The sequence below is a fragment of the Malus sylvestris genome, chromosome 11, assembly GCF_916048215.2.
Source record: "Malus sylvestris chromosome 11, drMalSylv7.2, whole genome shotgun sequence".
NCBI classification, from domain to species: Eukaryota; Viridiplantae; Streptophyta; class Magnoliopsida; order Rosales; family Rosaceae; genus Malus; species Malus sylvestris.
In genome coordinates this window covers 29,492,465-29,515,507 of record NC_062270.1, presented here as the reverse complement: position 1 = coordinate 29,515,507, position 23,043 = coordinate 29,492,465, and the positions used below count along the sequence as shown (strand labels likewise).

General features: G+C 35.3%; 2 protein-coding genes, 1 long non-coding RNA gene and 1 other non-coding gene across 7 annotated transcripts; 3 read left to right on the top strand and 1 right to left on the bottom strand.

Moving 5' to 3' along the window:
• The first annotated feature begins 869 nt into the window (after positions 1–869).
• Positions 870–3,128, top strand: LOC126588240 (GDSL esterase/lipase At5g55050-like). Its single transcript, XM_050253329.1, has 5 exons — positions 870–1,219; positions 1,330–1,469; positions 1,949–2,182; positions 2,278–2,521; positions 2,720–3,128. The coding sequence occupies exons 1-5, from the start codon at positions 952–954 to the stop codon at positions 2,938–2,940; spliced, it is 1,107 nt and encodes a 368-aa protein (XP_050109286.1). The 5' UTR covers positions 870–951; the 3' UTR covers positions 2,941–3,128.
• LOC126588238 (DNA mismatch repair protein MSH5-like) lies at positions 3,010–13,793 on the bottom strand. Of its 3 annotated transcripts, none has more exons than XM_050253322.1 (35): positions 13,676–13,793; positions 13,220–13,251; positions 12,962–13,056; positions 12,690–12,770; positions 12,545–12,617; positions 11,920–11,983; positions 11,504–11,658; positions 11,276–11,377; positions 11,183–11,210; positions 11,069–11,100; positions 10,915–10,972; positions 10,610–10,696; positions 10,130–10,186; positions 9,108–9,209; positions 8,957–9,001; positions 8,354–8,431; positions 8,027–8,077; positions 7,837–7,918; positions 7,567–7,640; positions 7,395–7,494; positions 7,130–7,226; positions 6,923–7,012; positions 6,762–6,826; positions 6,600–6,658; positions 6,015–6,091; positions 5,830–5,916; positions 5,383–5,444; positions 5,228–5,289; positions 5,082–5,135; positions 4,913–4,995; positions 4,411–4,442; positions 4,066–4,089; positions 3,701–3,816; positions 3,406–3,505; positions 3,010–3,319 (listed from the first exon to the last, which is right to left on the bottom strand). In XM_050253322.1, the coding sequence occupies exons 1-34, from the start codon at positions 13,709–13,711 to the stop codon at positions 3,419–3,421; spliced, it is 2,427 nt and encodes an 808-aa protein (XP_050109279.1). In that variant the 5' UTR covers positions 13,712–13,793; the 3' UTR covers positions 3,010–3,319; positions 3,406–3,418. The 3 variants fall into 3 exon arrangements, with proteins under 3 accessions (XP_050109279.1, XP_050109280.1, XP_050109281.1); XM_050253323.1 differs by having other exon boundaries at positions 3,010–3,169; XM_050253324.1 differs by lacking the exons at positions 12,545–12,617; positions 12,962–13,056; positions 13,220–13,251; positions 13,676–13,793 and having other exon boundaries at positions 12,672–12,752.
• Positions 13,794–15,686: 1,893 nt separating this feature from the next.
• LOC126588248 (uncharacterized) lies at positions 15,687–19,179 on the top strand. 2 transcript variants are annotated; one of them, XR_007611381.1, is made up of 3 exons: positions 15,793–16,666; positions 16,896–18,449; positions 18,795–19,179. It is a non-coding gene; the product is annotated as an uncharacterized LOC126588248 (long non-coding RNA). The 2 variants fall into 2 exon arrangements; XR_007611380.1 differs by lacking the exon at positions 18,795–19,179 and having other exon boundaries at positions 15,687–16,666; positions 16,896–17,731.
• On the top strand, positions 16,009–16,132 carry LOC126591679 (small nucleolar RNA snoR86). Its single transcript, XR_007612487.1, has one exon. It is a non-coding gene; the product is annotated as a small nucleolar RNA snoR86 (small nucleolar RNA).
• Positions 19,180–23,043: the final 3,864 nt, after the last annotated feature.

Below are 23,043 nucleotides of genomic sequence, written 5' to 3'. Positions count from 1 at the left end.
GAGAATAATTTGGAACTTCAATGTTTATTCATTGGGCAATATTTATGCAATGGTCATGTAACCAAGGAAGGAGCAAAATCAACGAATATATATCAACAGAGAAGTTAGTTATTAACCAAAAGAACAATTAAGGAATGATGTGCATGATCAATGGTGATATACAAAGTGTGATGATGTGAAAGTAAAAGAGTTTAACGGCGGTGAAAAAAATAAATTTTACAAAGGCTTATAAAAGGTTGGGTTACTGTCATATTGTTAATTGGTTTTATAGTGAAACCTCAACTTTTTTCATGACATCAGAGTATATTTGCTCACATGTGAAGCACAACGGCCATAAGTTCTCCATGTCACCCAATTCTTAGTGTCCATATGTTTGACTTGAAAATTCGTCACACGTGAGGGAGCGTGTAAGAATGTGTAGGTAAAAGAGTTTCACATCAGTGAAAGAATAAACTTTGCACGAACTTATAAAAGGTTGAGCTACTTCCTATATTACTAATTATTTTTATGGTAAAACTTCAACATTTTTCACGAAAATGATCGAAGCATGATTAATGAAATTGATATATCAGGATAGCTCTTAACAATTAGATGAAGAAAAAAAAGTAATTCAAGAAACACTTGTATTTAAAAAGAAAAGTAATTCCAATGACAAAAGATAGATATTTTGGGAAGACACAACAAAGAGTTGAAGAACAAATTATAAAATATCCAATAAGTAATGACAAGTTACTGTCAGAATAAGAGGTTTCAGTCTTTCAGATGAGTGCTGCTGCTACTGCTTGAGCCCACACGGCTAAAACCTATCCTTTTCATACACGAAATTTGTAAACACATCAACTTATCTCCCTCTATAAGAGGACATCCACTTGTTCATGTCCCTCAAACCATCACACAGAAACATTACATACCAAAGTTTGAGGGAGCTTTAGACACGGTTCGTTCATAACCATGGCTAAATATCACACTGATGGTTTGCCAATGGCTTCCTTCGTCGTCGTCTTTTCTCTCTTCACTTCTAGTTTCATCGTCCCTCTTTCGGAAGCTCAGATGGTTCCAGCCATTTACGTGTTCGGAGACTCGTTAGTGGACGTCGGTAACAACAATTACCTAAAAATTTCTCTTGCCAAGGCAAATTTTCCTCATAATGGGGTTGATTATCCTGGCAAAGTAGCCACGGGGAGGTTTGGTAATGGCAAGAATTCTGCAGATTTTCTTGGTACGTTTAACATATCATCAGTTAATAAATCATGACTAGTGACAACTATGCATGTTGAGAGAATGAGAGGGTACGTAGTATGTATAATCTTGTTATCTTTTGTTTGGCAGCCGAGAAAGTAGGATTACCACCGTCACCACCATACCTGTCACTTGTATCCAAGTCCAACAAGCAAAAGGCGTCATTCGTCAATGGAGTTAGCTTCGCCTCCGGAGGAGCTGGAATCTTCAATGGTTCAGATAATCAATTTGTAAGTGCAATGAATTCAACACTCTTTCAAAAGAAAAATAACGCTACAGACCCAAGAAAAGAAAAAGAAAAATAACATCCTTGCTTTAGCACATGTTAATATATTCCGCTAAAAATGCTTTAGAATCCAATTCGTTTTTTACATGATCTGGGTAGGATGCTTGTAACCCTACTTATGAAAGTTGGTGAAAAAGCTTTCACATGAAAAGTTGGGTGTTATTCTTTAGCACCTTTTTTTTTTTTTTTTTTGGTCAGTTTAGCACCTTCTTATAAAGAGAAATTTTTTGTAGTGGGACCACCGTCACGTGACGTTATCATTTTACAAATTATAATGAGTGAACCTGAAATTTGATGCGTCACTAAAGATACACTCTTCTCTATCCTGAATATAACGCTCATCACGTGACTTGGCCTGCAAAAGGAAAATCGAATCTCTGTCCAACAACTAATGATTTGCCTATTTTGCTCTTGCTGTCACAGCGTCAGTCAATACCTTTGTCATACCAAGTAAACTACTACTCAGAAGTACATCAAAACATTCGGCTACAGTTAGGATCCGAGGGCGCCAAAGACCATCTTTCAAAATCTCTGTTTTTGATCGTGATTGGAAGCAATGACATCTTCGACTACATTAAAAAATCCAAGCTCCAAAACGAATACACGCCGCAGCAGTACGCGGTTTTGATGGCGTCGAATCTAAAGGAACAATTACAGGTAACGAGAACACATTGGCTTAGCTCCATGTTTGCATAGTGAATCTTCAGATGCACTTCAATGCTTAATGTGTTTCTTTCTTCGTTGTTCGGCAGAGAATACATGCTCTCGGCGCCCAAAAATTTGTAGTTGTCGGGACTGGGCCGGTCGGATGCTGTCCGGCGCAAAGGGATTCAAATACAGAAGAGTGCAAAGAGGGCGCAAACTCATTGTCTGTCATGTACAATGAAGCCCTTAAGTCCATGTTGCAGCAATTGAAACCGGCGTTGGGCATAAGCTACACCCTCTTCAACACTTACACTGTCTTGACTAACATCGTGCAAAACGCAGCTTCTTACGGTACTCATATGTTCTTTTCCTTCTTCATAAGCAGAAATAATCTATGTACAATTCCATCAAGCATGTTGTGTAGTTAAACCATCAATTTTAATACATATTGATCATGATAACCGATATTTTGCCGCCCTTGTAGGAAACTAGAGGAAGAATTTTAAGTTAACTCGACTAACAAACCAAAAATTTCGCATTCGATTTCAGGATTTACAGAGGTTAAAGCTGCATGCTGTGGGATTGGGAAGCTTAACGCCGAGGGTCCTTGCCTGCCAGTTGCATCCTTGTGCTCCAACAGAAGGGACCATGTCTTCTGGGATTTTTACCATCCTACACAGGCAACTCATGGCATCATAGTGGAAAAATTTTTCGATGGCCCTTCAAAATACGCATCCCCGATGACTGTGAAGGAGTTAATCGCTCTTTAAAATGCTCGGGCCAGACTCCAAACGAAAGACGCAATCTCGATATAATATGGCTTTCTTAGGAGGTTATACTTGGGCTAAGTTCATGTGCAGTAAAGGGTGAATGAATGAGTTTACATGTGTACCATTACAAAAGAAGCAAAGCATCATGACAGATTTTGAAATGCAAAGGAAACGATTATATTCCAGCATCATGCGCTTCGTATGACATCAAAATTTGAGTTATATATACCTAAGAGAAAAAATGATAGAAGAATTATCTGGCCCAATGATTCAACCCTTCTCTTGGATGGAGACGGGAAGATATCGTTGTCATCCATCGACGGTAGAGACAATGCTTCAGTCCTCATAAATTGCCAACCAGATACAACCTTTTATCTTTCTGCATTCACAGTTGTGGGAAAATTATCTGGAAAGCATAAAGTTTCCTGGAAAAAAAAAGAAGATGAAGTAATAACGTTTAATTACCTTTAGTACTTTTTTAAGGCTCAGTTGGAAATAAATCCTGAAAAAACAAGCCTACATCGCCTTTGCGAAAATCAAACGCCAGCATCTTGTCCACTACATTCTGCAATTGAATTAAGGGAAAAAAAAATCATAAAGATATAGAAACTAGTACAATTAAAACAGAAATATTTGATTGAAAAATGTTATTCCGTCGTATTGTAGAATTGCCACATTCCATCTCATGGTTTTGCAGGGGAAGTGTTACTAATGTCATGTTTTCAATTCTGAATCACAGATTCAGTTTTGGGATTAAAACCTGGTATTGCTGATCCATAGCTGATACGTTCTCATTGCACAATCGCTCAACGTGTTTATTGTTTCCATGAGCGTCCAATATAAATGATGCTCTTTGAATAACTTCCTCGGGGACACCTGCATAACCAGTACAATTAGTTCTACCGGAAAATTAGAGCAGCCACCAAGAGTCCGTAAAGATTTTATTCACAAGAAGGAAATAACCCAGACTCATTTCATGAATGTGCATATGTATATGCATGAGCACGTATGCATGTGTGTGCTCGCCCATGGATTTGTGTGTGTGTGACACAAGGAAAACTCAATGGAACTTTTTCCCCTGTTTCTGAAAATCGTGAACACAAGTTTTAAGCTTTGGAAACGTACCGGCAAGTAGAGCACAATGCAGACCTGCAGGATGTAAAGAGACTGATTACAAATAACATTATCCAAATCGGCATTCCCAACTTAGTTGTTGCGTTAAAATACATATATACAGGTGCTAAAACATTTTCTAGTCAGTATTTCAGTAAGGCACTTATCATGGTTTATCTTTTACGCAGTTGAACCAAGCAAGTTCTTTATTAAAACCTTAGCATTCACATTCTCTCTCTCTCTCTCTCTCTCTCTCTCTCTCTATCTATCTACACACACACACACACACACGCATACACATACAAGTACACACAATATACATGTATATATTTGGTGAAGCTCTATCACAATACTCACCGTAGCTAAGAAGTGCATGCCCAGGAACTAGCCTGCAAGAAATGAAAAGTGAAATTACAAACATTAAATAGAAAAATTGCATTAAACAGCAGTGAAACATAGAAAATCAACATATGCATGAGCTTGGAATCAGAGAGGTTGCTAATAATGACTGTACACTTCATAAAGCTATATCTGATAATTTGAGTCTAAGACGCAGTTAAAACTGTTTTGACCCAGGAATTATAATCGCCTACTGGCTCTGTAATTGAAGCAACTAGAGTGTCATCCACTGATGCAATTATCTCACACAAGAAAACAAGTTAGCAAGATATGTGGTCAGATGATACAGAATTAATGTAAACTGAATGTGCTAAGATTAAAGAACATGTTTTAAGCATGAACACTGTGATCCAAACCACCATAGGCATAAACCTCATACGGAATACCATCTAATTTGTTCCTGACAGAATGCCACATTTCCTTTGCAGCAATGCAACGTATAGAGGTAATGAAAGTTTACCTATATAGGAATACAATATCCTCAATATCTGTAAAGTTCTCAGGCCTCAACACACTCATAGTGTAAAATTTGATGTTCTTGGACTGAAATAAGAACGAAAAGATATTACCCTTCATTCTTATGCAATTCAAGTATGGAAGTATTGTATAGTAACTCAAGCTTTACTTACTTTAGGTAAACAACTCTCACTGAATAACTCAGTCAGATGAGTGCACACCAGTACCTACAAAATAAATTGCAAAGCTCAATACAAAATTGGAAGAAATAGATTGTACTTGTAACGCGATCCTCATGGTATGAAGAGGAGCCTGAAACCTTTGGAGGGTCATCATATGAAACCAAGTAGTTTATAGTTCCACCAAGCAAACCAACACCATCTGAAACAACAATGAGAACATTACGCAATAATGCAACTGCTAAACTCAGACCAAGAATTTTTTCTTGTTTGCAAGGGAGTGTGGAAAACTAACCTTCTGTAAGAGTACCTTTACCAAATTCATCAACGAGGCACAAAGACCTTGAAGTCGCCTGCCTGTTAATTTTCTCAAATGAATGCATGCAAATCAAATGGAATACTTATGTTAATACTGTGCATGGATATAACCAGAAAGGGGGCAACCAATAATTAGTAATCATAACTGTTCAACGTAATTATCCAAGTCATTTGTTATTGACAAAAGTCACGTTAACACGATGATATTGTGCAACCATAATCAGTTAGTAGTCTCAGAAAATGAAAATGATTTTGCACTCTTAACAAGTACTATGCCTTTCAAAAATACTCTTGCACATGCCAATAAGATAATCTTATAACTGGAGCACTTAGAGTTATGCCTATACTACTAAAAAGACGCAAGTTCAGGTTTATCACACATAATATAATTACAATTTAGGACAGGGAAGCCTAAAGAGTATACCTTAGCATCATCCCTACTTGATGCAAATCAATCATAAATGTTGACTTTTCAGCACTCATAAACTTGCTTCCCATTGCGCAAAATATTCTGTAAATAGAAATAGAAACTATGGTTATTATACTTTTGACCAATAGCATACAAGCATAACACTGAACGTAAGAAAGCTGTCGGTATGTGGATCAAACCTATCAGTCAAGCCAACAGTTGCAGAATCTGCTGGTACAAAACTTCCTATGTGGGACAGGAAAACAATTAAAGCTACCTGAAAAAGGAATTTTTGTCAATATGTGTAGATCTGCAAAAATTTCTATGCTAGAGGCATAGCTAATGCCCATCTATGTGAAAGAGATACCAAAAATCAGCAAGAGGACTACCATAGAACGAAATTAAGTTCAATACCGACATCAACATTCAGCATGGTATTTGCACAAAAACATTCAAATATTTTTGACATGGCACAAAGATCCTAAAAGAGAATGTCCTTGTTACATAAATTGTCACTAGCTTCATTACCCCTGCCTATCTGAATCATTGATTTGTCACAAGTCACAACCACCTGAACCAAGAGATTAGATGCTTGGAAAGAAGTTCCAATATTTCATATCCAGATAAAATATTGTGGACTTGTAGAACTTAAATGAATGATGAATGATAGAAACACAGCCCCATAAATCAAACACATATTAAAAAGGACGCTCGCACGCGGCGGGGCGGGGAAGGGGGGGGTGATGTTGGTGGTGGGTTGGGGGGACAGAGACAGCCTTACTGACCTGCTTTATGTAGATGCTTTTCCCTGAATAGTTTGGACCAGTGATGATATTAATTCTTCCTGGAAAGAAAGAAGCATTGGAAACCAAAGATGGGAATTGTTATATTCCTGAACTGAGCCAAACCATAATTAAATATGGCAATTAAATGTATAATTCCATTACCATCATTTTCAATCTTTGTGTCATTCGGAACAAATGTGTCTACAATCATTTCCTGCAAAACATGTCTGGAAATTGAAAAACTCTTGTTACTATCCCTACGTAAATAAATAACCACTAGAAGTATTGTCCATCAAATAATGCAAATATATCATGCGTCTCACCTTCCGTTTTGTATATCAATCAAGCAATCCATAGTCAGCGTCGGCCTCACATAATTGTTTTGACGAGCAACCAGTGCCAATGACAAAAAGCTAAATGTCCGCATGAAGATATAAGTATTACTTAGTAAGACAAATATAAGACGAAAAAAAGGAGATGAGGGAAGGGAAGGGGCTAGGCTGGAGCACTGATACTGAAATGATTCTCACCAATCAAGTTCAGCTGCAAAATTTACAGCCTTAAGCAGGTGTTCTGAAAATACAAGTATATGCGACACCAAATCTCGAGTGATTGCCCTCTCCATATCTTTATCAATAAATTTGATGAATGAAACATTTGTAGAGAAAAGATAATAAAAATTAAAATCAGCATGAAAATTCTGTCTGTCTCATTAATTAAATAGTATTAAATTTAAGTTATGGGCTTACTAGGCTGCTATAACACAGTATTGATGTTCAGACTATCATGCATTACCTAGTATTTTATGATAGATATCTCCCAGCAAATTATCCAGCTCTCGTGTCTTTGGTGTATAATAAAAGAACCTTTTTGTTTCTCCTTCTGCATCAGAGAACTAATTTTGATAGCTATATTACCTCATAAAAATGCATATTAGTTATAGAGACTAAACTATATTTCAACTCACAGCAAATTCGAAATCTTGAACTTTCTCCAGGGTAGCTTCATCAAATTTTTCTTCGAAACTGCACATCAAGTATCCTACAAATCAACAGTAAATAAAAGGCATTTAGAAAGTGTGCATGGAAATACCACAATAAAACATAAAATCATTTTTGAAATTTCATCATGTACAGGTTATCTGACAAATAAGGGGCAATCTTTCTGAGGAGAATCTAAATAAAATGCATCTCACCCAACAAAATTCTTTTTAAGATGGTACAAAATTAAAACCAACCTATCTGATGTATATAAACAATACAAGGAGCAAGCTTGTCTTTGTACAGCTGAGGAAGTCTTTCAAGTTCCATTTGAGACACCTGCAAGGCAATTGTAAGATCAAAAGAATCTTATTTAGTAACTAGTAATTAAGTCAGACTTCAATCTACTTTCTAATTAGATCTATAAAAGAACTGAATAACAGTTACCTGTTCTAAAAACTCAGGCAATTCCTCATATATTTGCCTCAGCTCATCTAACTATAAAAGAAGATAAGGGAATTACTTGTTCGCATTACAAATAATTCAAATTCAGCCAAACCCAGCAATACAGACTACAGATATATCAAGACGCATAAAGTTGAACACGTAAATTATACCCTTTCAATATTGAACTAACAGAAATGCTACATGAAACTAACCTCATAAACAAAATGTAAATATAAAACTAAAAACAACAATGGGTAGATGACGCATAAGGTGAATATGCAATCTGATTGAACAATTAAGAATGGGAATTTGGGACTTATGCCTAACCTCATCACAGAAGTCATCTTTCACAATCGTCGCATATCCCTTCTCTTTACTTCTATTTACATCTAGAACACCAATTACCTACAAAAGACATTGTTGATATTATGATAATAACGCATTAAGGGGAAACAATTTTGAAGATTAAAACCAATAAGAGTAGCAAACATTTGTTATGTTGGCTTGAAGCATAACTAAATGAAGACAAAAGATTCTTCACTTTCCAATTATACATATGTCATTCAGATAATCCTGGGCGTAAGAGGAAATGGAAATAAGTTCCACAACCACCGAAGGCTAAACCAGGTATGACACACCTTCTCACCAACCTGGGATGCAAACAATTTACGGGGAACTGAATAAAAAAATCTCAGAAACCATTCTCAATCTTATTAGGGAAACTTAAGGAAAAATCAAATGAAATTCTCTCTAGAGTTGTTTTCCCACATGAGTCTAGAGTTGTTTTACCACATGAGGAGCGGACTGCAGGGTTTTAGACATGGTTTTGTTCAACTAAAGATTAGTCTCTTCTTATGGGATTCACATATTAAATTTCATTTTGATGTTGCAAGAACAGCTGTAAAAATGAAGAATGCTTTGTAAACTTACCAATTCATATACATAAGCCAGCTCAGTTGTAATGCATGAAGCAGCCTGCATAAATTCAGACAACAGACCAAGAAACAAATTAGTATATAAGAATAACAGAAAGAGAAGGTAGAACAAACAGCATATGCAACAAAAAAAAATATCATCATACCTTCTCAACAATGTCCAAATTGAAGTACTTTGCATGCTCTTGAAGACTCTCAGAAACACCTACTTCAAATATCTTGTTTACATGCAAGAGTGAACAAACACTCTACAAGAAAATCATAAAGAATTCTTTTAGTCAAAAGAGGAAAGCTTTCTCTGAACATTGCGCAACACTGTTATACCACTCTTTATAAATTCTGCTGAGGTTCAATTAGCCTTTCTTTGTAAGAGACAAAAACCTTACTAACAAATATGGAAGAAAAATACAACTAAGTAGGACAAGCTCCCTCAAATGAAAACACATTATTTACCCCCACCCCAAATTGAGATAAATTCAACTAGAAGCAATATCTCTGAAATGTTTCGACACAGGCAAAGAAAGACTCTCAAAAAATATGAGAATCTAATTCTAAAAGTCATGCATAAATTTATTTTCTTACACAATGTTAGCATGTTTACCATGTACTGCACCACTTAAGAGTTGAACTTTGGTTGCTGATTTGAAAAACCTCATCCCAGTAAAAGCTAAAAAAAAAGATATTTTCTATGTCACCTAACTTAAAGCTAGGAAAGAGGTATGATGCCATACATGATCTAAGAATCAAAGTTTATAAGATAGTTGAAGTTGACATGAAATCATGGCACGTTTCATGAACAAAAATGCACAACTCATTTGAAGTGGACATGAAATCATGGCAAGTTTCATGAACAAAAATGCACAACTCATTCTATTCTTCATAAGGAGCTTGGTGTTTGTCTTACTAAGAGTCCGACAAGTGCCAAACAGGAAACTAATCAGCGAAGAGAATTAAAGGAAGTATGGTATATCATAGTGAACATGACATTAATGTTTGATCATTATGGTTTTACTAAGTTCTAAACACAAGCACATCTAGAGGTAAAAATGAATCATAACACCATCCAGTAACCTAAGAGTATCTTCAACTCCTGCTTTGCCTGATGGATAGGAGACATTTAATAATCAGGAAAAGGGGTTAAAGGCGCATAGCATAGCTAAAAACATACCTTTAAAAAAGCTGTCCAATCACTGCTGGTACATATCGAGCTCGGGGAGTTGAATTTCTTCAAAAAAAAATATGTAAGCTTCAACTTAAAAATTACAGACAACATTCGCAAAACAGACATTGCCAGATCTACACAACCATTCCTATAGTAGAAAGATAACAAATAGGAAAATATAGTTATCACTACGCTGGTCAATATTTGGCATAAAAGCCACATACTGTGTTTAAAAACTATATGGCACACTATAATCAAACATTCCTTGTTTTCAAAACAGAAACAATGAGTATGGAAAGTTTTAACACATAAGTAATAAACCAATTGAGCAAACAGGGATAACTGATATTTAGTTGCGCAGAAAGAGCTCTAGTTTTAACCAGACTCCAGTTGTAGCTACAAATCTACCAACCATAAAATTTACTTTTGGAAAGAAATCCAGACACAAAGCAGCAGAAGGAGAAGAATTAGTATGGTGAATGGTACCTTGAGTATGTGAGGAATGTCCTTTACAGATTTCAGAGTTCCATGTAAAGAATTTATCAATTCTTCAGAAGAAAGAAAGAATGATATCTTTATTGTCAAAGAAAATAGCTTTATGCTAATGATTCGAAGTCAATCTATATTATAAAACATTTCCTTCAAATGCTGTGAGAGGCAATATTTGTTCTTAATGCACTGATCTCAATTTGAAACCAATTAACTAACATGATTCAAACTATTATTAATCTTCTTGGCTACCAGATACAAGTCATATTTAAGCAGTAGTGTAGTTTAACATGCAAGGATACGGCATTGAGACGGTTGTTCAAAACTTCAAGGTCAAGTATTGGCCTCAAGAACCAGCTTCTGGTATGAGAAAAATTAACATTCGTTAAAAGGACTTTGGGTTAGAGATAACATCCAAAGCAGTGGCATCACACAGTTCTCTTTCACAAAGTTTACCTCAAGAGACGTCTCCCCATTGGCGTCACACACTGAATTTAAAAATGAGTAAATTAGCTTGATATAAGGGAGACCCAGCCAACCAAGAGAGAAAAATGTAAAAGATCAACTGACCTTATTCATCATGCCAAATACAGAGAACCTGCAATTAAAACACATCAGAATAGTTTTCAAAGGAAACTATCCAGAAAATTATTCAGAAATTACCCTTCTTTTGCTCTACCAATCCCCATATGGCTTGGATGCTTATCTGTTAGGAATATCTGCAGTGCCTCATGAGCTGCTGCATCGAGTTTAAGGAAATTATTTCTATTTTGGTAGTGAAGGAGTACATTTTGTCTCAAGTATCATCCCTGAATTAATTAACCAACCCCCACCCACAAGAGTAAAATGAAATAAAGGAATGTAAACGTTGTAAACAACACAAAAAGATACAGTGACACTTCTATAACAGAATCAATTGCAATGGATGGGTTCCCACTTTCCATTTGTCCAAGCGTATCTACAACCCTTTCATTCTCTAATATGGCAAGAAGGCCACCACTAGTACGAACTTGAACATCACTTCCCATGTCCATCATAGAACTCAACTACAGTTGACAAACAAAGAAAGATATTCATTGTCAATAAAGGATAAAGACATCCATCGTTGTTTAAGACAAAAGGAAGATAGATATGTATAGAACACAAAAAACACATATTATAGATCATGTGCGCACACAGAGCACATCCATGACCTAGGAGGCATGAATAAGCTAAATGTAATATCCTGGGGTTAAAAACACCAATAGGACCACAATACAAAAGGATTTATAAGCTATGAAATATAAATATACGGCTATCTAACGTACATAGCAAATTCTCTCCTTGATGTTTAATCCATCATCCATCCCTGTTACTCGAAGGTATATCAATCTGTAAAATTGAGCAACAAAATTAACAACATGATGATGATAAAGATGAAAAGTGAGAATGGGAATAAGAATGAAAAACAGTGCCTGTATTAATCATAATAATAGTAGTTGTAATAGTAACAATAAGAATGAGAGAGAGAGAGAGAGAGAGAGAGAGAGAGAGAGAGAGAGAGGTGGGAGGGGTGACTGCTATCTGTCTATCATATTGATCATATAATGTTGGACAAACATGGACATGATAGAATGGAAATGCTGATCAATGATTTCATGGGAAGGCATAAACTTACATTAAAAAGAGGCAAAGAAGGTTTGGCATCCAAAGGTTGAACATGTATGAAGTTTTAGATTTTAAATTTCGCTACCGAAAAACCATGTGAAGGAAATTGCACAAACGTACTTAAGAAGACACTCTGAAAATTACAACCATGTGAGCATTTGGAGAAAAAAAATGTTAAATACGCTCACGAAACTAATTTTTTTCAGCCTACTACACTAGGCCAAATTTAAAAACTTAAGTTATCTTTAACAAAATCTTCAGAGCATGCATATCTGATTCTTTTACCTGTGCCATGCTTGCTCATAGCTAAATATTGAACTTTTCACAAGCTTTACCGTAAAAGCCTCAGTCATTCCATCTGCAATACTTTAGAAAGTAAACAACTGTCCTCATGCTGAAATTCAGAACCTACCAATTAACAGCAACATACCACTTCGCTGTAAAGCGGACAAGAATGATTCTTCGCTTTTAGTACTTGTGTAAATGATAAGCGGCTTGGCTTGATATTTTACTGCATATAAAAACACATAAGATACATTTTATTATGCTCACTAAACAGAAACTGAAATAAAAGTGAGGGTATCAGACACAAGTAGAAGTTGAGTGAGAAGGAAACCCATCAAATCATCAGAATCAGAAAGTCCAGTACTAAACCAACAGGGTAAAGGAAATTGACTGCCTAATGAGACATCAAAATCATACCCAAATCAATTAGGGGGAAGTCCGTGCTGCCATCTTCCCAAACTTCCAGCACGTGAAGCTGGCGAATACTAGAATCATAATAAGAAACTCCAACACTGGAATGAAGGAGTTGCAAAGTCATCAATTTCAAATGCATTCTACTGCTTGATTAAGAATGGAATGTAAATATTAATATATATGGAATATACAATGAGTAACCACATTAGCCATATACAGACTGATACCAAACATTAGGTAAGGTAATAACTAAGGACTCACCGATGGCCGTGTCGAATGCAGGCCATATACACCTGCATTTGAATCCCAAAACAACAAAACAAAAAACAAGAAAGAAACAGATCAATTACTGCCGGTTAAACTTGCTTAGCTAGTACTAGATAGAATTTAGCGCATTTATCCATAATTCAACAAAAAATGAAAGAAAATAGGTGAACAGTTCAGTCTACATTCTTGATTTTCTAGGCGGCCAAACGGAGGAAATCAAACTTTTGAGTCCAATTTAACTCAAATTTAACCTAACAGAGCAAATTGCGTCATTTTTTCTTCCAGTGAGTAGCGAATTCTGTATGATTTCTGTTTACTTCGTTATAAAATCATCGGAACCCGAACAACAAACAAAAACTCAACTAAATTTTGTTGTTTTCCTCCATTTTCTCGGCAACCAAACGGAAAGTGAGAAAAGAAAATATGCGAGGTAGAGTAGTCGAGATGGACCTGAGGTTGAGCATCGGTTTCGTCCATCTCCTCCATTTCGGAATCGAACCGCGCACAGGCTGACAGAGGGCAAAAATGTCGAGCGAGCGAGCTAGCTCAGTCTGACTCGGACGGTCAGGAAGTATGGGCGGGAGAAGTAGTGACTCGTTTATACAAGGCATCCACGGACGTAAAGCGGCACGTGTCAACTGAGTCCCAATTGCGTTATTTTGGGTGCTTTTTTTAAAAAAAAAAAGGTTTAAATTTGAAGATTGGTTATCATCACTTAAACGAGATGAGCGAAAATATTTTCTTTCTTAGACACAATTGTCCCTATTCCTAAGGAGTACTTTTTGCTTACCATCCCAAATGATAGTGATGCTTACCATTTTATTTATTATCATTGATTTAGTTTAAATTTTAATATTGATGTAGTGGATAGAAACAAATCTCAAAATTTTAAATTCATTTAATGGTAACAAGTAGGGTGGTGAGTAGTAAGAGGATATGAAGACAAAAGAGAGTCGCACATCGGTGAGACAAGAAACCTTGCAAAGGCTCATAAAAGGTATTACCAAATAGTTTTATGGTGGAACTCCAACTTCTTCATCGTAACAAAATTAGATTGTCCTACATATGAAACCCAACGGTCACACGTGTTCCACAACACCCAATTTGTATTGTCCACATATTTGGCTTGAGATATTCACATTCTCATAAGCAATACTATCACTTGAAAGTAGTGAGCAAAAATACATATTATCCACGTATTTAGCTTGAGATATTCACATTCTCATAAGCAGTACCACCATTTAAAAGTAGTGAACAAAAATATATCGGTGCTAAAGTCTTTGACACTAGCTTACTAAATAAAGATGAATTCTCTTTCTTCCTATTTCGATGCCTTCTAGTACCTTTTTTATTCAATCTGGATCGTTAAACTAAATTCAAGGGTCAAAAGATATGCCACCTCTTACATGAAACAGAGAAACTATTTTTCTGGGGAGAGAAGTGATATATATATTATGTGTGTGTCTCCGGTGTCTGCACGCATGCGTGAGATAAAGTTTATTGGTTTATTGTTTATCATGAAGAATTGTAATTTATCAGAATACACCCCAACAATTATTTGTATTCTAACAATCCGCTTACGTGTAGGCCTATTGACAAAAAACGCTCTATAGAGTTGTACTTCAAAACCAGCCGTGATCTTCCTAGTTCCCATCTAAATTTTATTTATATACACTTCGTGTTAAAGGATGAAAAAAAATGTTTCAAACATGACTTAAATATCAAATAAGCTCCAACAAAAAAAAAGGTATCAATACACTTTCACCTTTACACATGAGACATACATGAATAGATTTGGCCAAAACTAAGAGGAAAAGTTGAATTTATACCAAGAATGATAGCATGTTTAACCACAATGCCCCGTTTGTTACGGGATGGTGGAGATCGTCATTGTGTCATTTGGTGGCTAAAGAGTAGAGATGAAGGAGAAGGCAAGATTTGAGGGGTTCTTAGCAATCCCACTCAGAAGCACAGGATTGCTAACATCATGTTAGTGAAGCTCTCGTAGTCTAGGTAAGTCCCATGAGACACTAATTTTGAAGTTATGAGACACTAATCCTACGCAAGTTAGTCCCCTCTAAAAAGGTGTAACAAACGTAGCCTAATAATACTACTAATTATATGAGTTTTTTCTTTTCCGTTGAAACTAATTATAAGAGAACTGTTATGGGATGACCTAGTGATTGAGGATAAATTACAGGCTCGTATTGCACATGACCTGACATTGATGAATTACAAGTTGGTGACCAGAATAAGCTGAAATGTCTATATGAATTTTTCCAGAATCTGAAAAGTAGGCTGCCGAACTGCGTAACGAAATCACTAGCTGATTTCTTTTAAAAAAAAATTAAAAATAGTAGAGTTTTATAACCACAAGATTTGTATTAACATACGGCGCACGTGAATGTGATTAGTTCAATTGAGAGCGCATCCGCACTGATGACATGCACAAACTAATGTGAAAGCCCACCAGCCCAAACCCCAACTTTTGATAGGCAGACTCGTCATTTCCTTCGTTCTCGCAGAGAGTTGAGCAGTCTAGGGTTTCACCCTCCGCGCCTATAAATATGACTACGATAAACCTTTCTTCATCAAACAAATTTCGACGCCTCTCCTTCACCTTCAGCCTCCGTTGGTTTTTATTTTTGTGCGGCTGTTTTTCTCTCAGTTTCTCCCCGAGTTTTTCTTTCGTCTCAGATCTCTTTGTGTTTATTTATTTCGAATAGTTTTGTTTAAATTTGTATTCGAGAAGTGCTTTCAGTGGAAGTAGAAGCCAATTTGCAGAGCAAGGGCGTCCAATTAAAAAAATGGCGCAAATTGCATTGAAGGTTGGCGATAATAAAAAGCGATTCTCCGTGCCTGTCAAATTTTTGGTTTTGATTTTGGCCTCGAACAAGTCGCAACATTCATTCATTCCCTTCTCCCTTTTCACACCCGCTCTCTTCTTTTCTTTTCTTGATAATTCCTTGGTTTTAATTAATCACTGAAGTCGTTTCGGATATAAAATTTGAATTTTATTCTCTTATATTTTTGTTGATTACATGCTAATGTCAATCAAAATTCTATAAATTACCATTATATTCCTTCTAAAAACATGATCAATAATTTGTCAAAAAAAACATGGTCAATAATATAATTTCATACGTCAAATTTTACTGTTTTTTCTCAAGTCTCATTTATATGTAATTCTAACATAGTATTAAAAAATAAAAATAAAAACCCTCTTTCTCACTCTCATTTTCCCTTCTCCTTTCTCATTTTTATTTTAAAAACAAAAATAAAAAATATTTACACAGACATTTTTGCTGGTAAGGACTGTAAATAATTTTTGTTTTTGTTTTTAAAATGAAAAGCAGAGGAAAAGAAAGAACATAAAAGTGGGGACAAGTAAATGAGGTTTCTTTTTTATTTTTTAATTGAAGATATGTTAATAAATGATGAGTTTTAAAAAAGGGACTTGGATTGTCTGCCCTCTAATTTTGGTGTCCTCTCCATGCTTTTCTGTTTTTGTGGTCATGGTTAAGTCACGTTAACATTTTATATTACTATTTTTTTTTGTTTTATTATTTTTATAAAAAAATAATATAAAATATTAACGTGGCTTAACTGTGACCACACAAAACAGGAGGGCACGGAGAGGGCACAGAAATGGGAGGGCAGACAATCCAAGTCCTTAAAAAAGAGCAAAATTTTAGGCGTGTCAAATTACATTACTCTTCAATTTGTTTTTTAATATTCAGTTTTAATTTGAGGGTTAGAATGAAATTTATAGGGTTTTGGTTGGCAATTAATGTAGGTTAGATTGGTATTTTACTTTTAATTTGATTGAACTCAAATTTATTATATATGTGCGAATCCCAAATGAAAAAAGACATCATTAGTATTTTTCAATTAAAATGTTAATTCTTACGTGGCATAATATGAAAATACATCAAAGGAATTTGTTGTCAAATTTGAAAGCTGTTTCAAATCTATTTTTATTAATTAATAAATGTTTTTTTCATAATTTTTAAGGCAAATTAGTGAAAAGAGCTTGAAAATTTTGAATTTTAACGATAATGACAAAATAAATGGTAAAATGAATAGTAGCAGAATTGACTTTTTAGTATAAAAATATAATTTTTCGTTAAAATGAATAGTACTAAAAACATTTCGTTAAAGTTCCCAAATTTTTATACTTATCTCTTCACTCGAAGACAGTAAATGACTGGCTACTAGTTTCCACTCTATTTGTTGGAGGCATGGTTTTAGTGAAGTCAATTTTGTAATTGATAAGCTAGCTAATGTGGGGTTTTGTGGTTTCGAATCCCCCTTTTTGGAATATTGTCTCTCCCTTTTAACCTTACAAGCTTTTAACTTTAACTGTATTGGTTCTGGTTGTTCTAGGATTCTCCTTTTAATATAAGGAAAACTAATGAAAATGGTTTGAAAACTTTGAGTTTTAATGACAAGGACAAAATAAAAGGTAAAGTAAATAGTACCAGAATTGACTTTTTAGTGTAAAAATGTGGTTTTTCATTAAAGTGAACAGTACCGGGTGCTTTTCGTTAAAGTTCCATATTAAATATATTCATTTTCTTATAAAAAAAATAATGTAATGAATAATTTACACATTCCGACCCGGAAAGTCCACTTAGATTTCAAATCGAGTCGTGCTGGCCAACACCAAGAGGGTGACAAAGTTATAAAGTATAGTGATATGGGAAAATGTGAATAAATTTAAATCTAAAAGCGCCTAAATACGAGAGTGCGCTGTGTACAGAAAGGAACTCATTTCACATGTGATGTCAGAGCATAAGTAAAGTACAGTAGAGCGGATTGAGAATCATACCATCGAAGGTAATCTCCAATACCAAGATTTGCCACGAATCCTCGTCGATAAGAAAGCTTAGCTAAAAAAAAAACTTGGAGGGTGGAAACAAAGCAAGGGTGAGTGGCCATGGAAATAAAATTTTAATAAAAACCTTCAAAATCGTTATAACCCATCGCTGTGACACCTGTGTAGCTTCCAAATAAAAAATCATACCACGTATCAATGTAAATCAAAAGTATATCAATAGTAAATCCATAAATATACCACAACACATCATCTCATGAGCAATATAAATAATCATGTGCTCAATAAATCAATGCTAGCACATAAGTCGGAGTCACCTATAGTGACATGTACGACTCATCCATATCTCATCAGTCAATGCTAGCACATAAGTCGGAGTCACCTATAGTGACATGTACAACTCATCTATATCTCATCAATCAATGTTAGCACATAAGTTGGAGTCAACTATAGTGACATGTACGACTCATCCATATCTCATTAATCAATGCTAGCACATGAGTCGGAGTCACCTATATTGACATGTACGACTCATCAATATCTCATTAATCAATGCTAGCACATAAGTCGGAGTCACCTATAGTGACCTGGATAACTCATTCATATCTCATCAATCAATGTTAACACATAAGTCGGAGTCACCTATAGTGACATGTACGACTCATCCATATATTATCAATCCATGCTAGCACATAAGTTGGAGTTGCCTAATGCAACTTGTACGACTCATAGGCAACTTGTACGACTCATAGGCAACCTGTACAACAATGTTGAAGTTACCTATATAACTTATCTACCAATTCTTGCACATGAGTCGAAACCACTTAATGTGGTCTGTACGACAGGCTAAGTGTAAATAAATGCGCTTAAGTGATCACGTGAAGGCTAGGCCTTGTCCTTGGCCGGAGCACTAACACCGAGGTGTAGGATAATGAGCATTAAATGCATAAAAACATAACCATACACATTGAAATCACTATCATCAACATGTACTCACATGAAGCTTACTTGGACATCCGTAGCATCATTTGGCATAACCACTTTAATGTCTCAACATTTTTAATCAGAACTAAACCTAGTGATAGACCATAATAAAATCATGGTTAATTTCTACGATGTTAGCTATCATAACTTTTTTCCTTGAAGGAATCAATTATCATGTTAAATTTGGATTGTTTTATGGATGCATCTAACTGTCTTGTTAAACTGCCTACGTACCCTCAAACGGGATCAAGTCATTCGTAGTTCAACTTAGTACTTCAAAGCATTCACAGTAATTATATGCCGATAATATGCATATAGATATATCATAATGCAATCTAAAACTCAATCATACCATAATATTTTAACACATATATTATTAGTCATATCTATATACGATAAAAGGAAAAGACCTACTCACCTGAGGTCCGCGCTACGACTCCCTAGCACGAAAATTGAGACATCACGAACCATCGTCGCCTGCCACGAAGTCCAAAAGTGGATGGAAGATAGTCAATTTTGCCCACAAAGCCGGCGGGTGCCTAAAGCTTCCCGGCGTCAACTCGTCGTCTATGGTGGTCCAACAGGGTCAAGGTTGGTTGAGATTTTCTCCTGGGATGATGGGCTACAAAGCCCAAGTGGTGGCATCGGCCATTGCTTTGCCAATTCGCCGGAAAATTGAAAATGGTGGTTGGAGCACCGCGAGAACCGTCGACTTTTATGGTCTCAAACTGCTTCATACAGTGGTTAATCAAGGTGGTTCTTGGTTGGGTTTTGTAGAGGGGAATGAGAGCTTCAAGATGGTGGTGGTGGCGTTGAAAAACTCCACCGGAGTTGGCCGAAATCGGCCTTGGAAGATGGGTGGTTGCAATGGGTGTGGGTGCGTGTGAAAGGCCATAGGAAGGCCGGGAGCTTTCCCTTTATTTTTTTCTTTCTTTTCCTGATTAGCTCTCACACTCTCTCACTCCAAATCAGATTGGTCCCCTTAACCCATATGTTGATTGGTTCTCAATCCTACAAGGTGGGAGTTCAAATAATTTAACTATCTTTAAATAACCAACTTCAAACGTACATAACTATACCGTTATAATCCGGACTCATAAACGATTTTCGCTTATGCGTTCGTAGTGACGAGTATTACTTAAATACGCTAAAAGAATAAGTTATAAGTTTCTCTAAACGAGGGTTAACGGAAGTTAAAGTCTTTACCTCTAGGGCATTTTCGTCAATTCACGCTTTTAAAATTTATATAAACGTAAAATTAGGGATGGGTTGTCACAATCTACTTCCCTTAAGAAAATTTCGTCCCCGAAATTTAAAATGAGTTGTGACACAAAACTCAAAGTTAAGGAAGCATAAAATATATGTACTAACATATGGTTTAGAGTAGTTGTATTGATACTTAAAACTGGGAATATCATTTTCAACTACGCAATCGAAAGTTGCGAACTCCGAAAATAAGTACATAATATCCTTGGGTTGAACCCAAGTAATAAATAGGTAAAATACAACAAACACATAAGTATGCACTAACGTAAAAAAAAAGACCTCCATATTTACTTGCTTAACTAATCCAATGAATAAGTTCTTGATATTACAGTCTGCAATTTCGATGGAACCCGAAGCCAGTGAGCTCCCAAAAGGCCTCTTGTGAGGGCGTGGTCGGGGCCAAAAGCGGACAATATTGTGCTACGGCGGAGTCAAGCCTGTGATGTGATGGGGGTTCGAGCCGGGATGTGACAATAATTGTTTAATTTTGACATATCGGTTGAAAAATAAAATTTAAAAAAAAAATATTAATGTGCTACATGAACTTTCAAATTGAAATTTTATGTTTAAAATTTAACATCTCATTTTTAGATAATCTTATATGACACTTTGATCTTTTTTAAAATTTTGTTTTCCATCTAATATGTCAGATTTAATTTATTATTTATGGATTTTTTTTTTTATAATTGTAATAAGTAACTCTAGGACAAATATTAATAATCATATAAAAAACATTTATTAATTATTATAACAAATAGATTTGAAGTAGTTATCAAATTTGACATCAACCACCTTTGATATCAATTCACGTCATGCCTTCTAGAAATTAACATTTAGGTTGGAAAACACTAAAGCTGTCTTTTTACTGTTATTACTGATGTAGACATTTTGACTCCTCCTTGAAAATACTCTAAGTTGTTCATTTTATTTTTGTTCGTCGTCGAAATGTGAAGGTTGGTGAATGATAGAGTAGGGGTTTAAAAAAATTCCGAAAATCCTAATTTCAAACCAAAAAAGTCCCAAACCAAAATCCCAAAATTTTGGGGATGACATACCGATAGCCCTTTGCTTCATTTGTTTAACGCTGCCATCCAACTCTTGAATTTCTAGAATTTTAACTCTGCCATTTTAGTAACAATAACCATTTATCGTCACATCTGGTACGAACATCCCACACACTCACCCTACATTGCTGCTTCTCAACCAAATGTTTCTATTTCTTCAACACAAAATCAAAAAATTGTATTGTTGGGCCATCTCCAACCGAGGGCTGGCTAGATGGCTCATTTTAGCCCTCTGGCCCTCCAAAATATTAATATTTTAATGAACAGTACATGGTCATATTTGCCTCCGTCTCCAACCGAGAGTCAAAGGGCCATATGGCTCGTTTTAGTCCTGTCACAAAAAACCGTCTCTAACCGAGGGTCAAAGGGCCATAGGGCCAAACATAATTTATTATTTAAAAACTACAACTTATATTTAAAAACTACAACTTAAATTTAAAAATGACAAATTAAATTTAAAAACTACATATTAAATTTAAAACTACAAATTAAATTTAAAAACAATATTAACTTAAATTTAAAAACTACAACAACTTAAATTTAATATCCATAATCAACATCATCTTCATCATCTGCCATTGCAAGAGTATAGTTAGAGGTAAACAACTGCTACCGAGTCATAATTTCTTTTTTTTTTCTATCAAAATAAGTCTTATTCATTGGAGTGTAATTCGAAGTGTTCCTTTCCATATTCTTATCATCCATCTCTTCTTGTATTTGTTTGGCCCATTCTTCATGCCTACACTTCCTTTCTTCCGCCTCAAGGGCATTTTGCTTCGCCATTAATTGCAATGAGGCCGCCACTTCATGTTGAGCGGCGTAATCATTATTTGCCTTACCCTTGGGCCAAACATAATTTATTATTTAAAAACTACAACTTATATTTAAAAACTACAACTTAAATTTAAAAATGATAAATTAAATTTGAAAACTACAAATTAAATTTAAAAACAATATTATCTTAAATTTAAAAACTACATCAACTTAAATTTAATATCCATAATCAACATCATCTTCATCATCTGCCATTGTAGGAGTATATTTAGAGGTAAACAACTGTTGCCGAGTCATAATTTCTTTTTTTTTTCCTATCAAAATAAGTTTTACTCATTGGAGTGTAATTCGAAGTGTTCCTTTCAATATTCTTATCATCCATCTCTTCTTGTATTTGTTTGGCTCATTCTTCATGCCTACACTTCCTTTCTTCCGCCTCAAGGGCATTTTGCTCCGCCATTAATCGCAATGAGGCCGCCACTTCATGTTGAGCGGTGTAATCATTATTTGCCTTACCCTTTTCCTTCAACCTTCACACCTTGTTTTGTCCCATAGCCCTAGGTATGAAATCTTCACCCGGATTTTCTACCCTTGTTTGTTGAATGGTTGGAGATTCATTTTCATCCATATCTACAGCTGAGGATGTAGTTTCGAATACTAACGTATGAGCTCTATGTTGAGGTGGATCTTCAAATAACATCCACCCTTTACAAATTTTCCAACAACTGTGAAACTAAAAGGGTTTCGAGCTACTCTCCATATACAATTCTTCCGTTTAGCGTACCTAGAAAATATAATTACAAAAATTAAAGGAAATTAATTTATGAAATTAAATGTAATATAATTAAATATTTAAAATAAATTATGAAAACACTTACTTCGTCATAGTAATT

Coding starts and splice junctions, on each gene's coding strand:
- LOC126588240 (XM_050253329.1), top strand. CDS start 952: ATGGCTAAATATCACACTGATGGTTTGCCAATGGCTTCCTTCGTCGTC. Junction 2,183..2,277: donor ATCTAAAGGAACAATTACAG/GTAACGAGAACA, acceptor GTTGTTCGGCAG/AGAATACATGCTCTCGGCGC. Junction 2,522..2,719: donor GCAAAACGCAGCTTCTTACG/GTACTCATATGT, acceptor ATTCGATTTCAG/GATTTACAGAGGTTAAAGCT.
- LOC126588238 (XM_050253322.1), bottom strand. CDS start 13,711: ATGGAGGAGATGGACGAAACCGATGCTCAACCTCAG. Junction 7,227..7,394: donor TATCTATCATAAAATACTAG/GTAATGCATGAT, acceptor TTATTGATAAAG/ATATGGAGAGGGCAATCACT. Junction 4,443..4,912: donor GATATTGTATTCCTATATAG/GTAAACTTTCAT, acceptor CATTTCTTGCAG/GCTAGTTCCTGGGCATGCAC.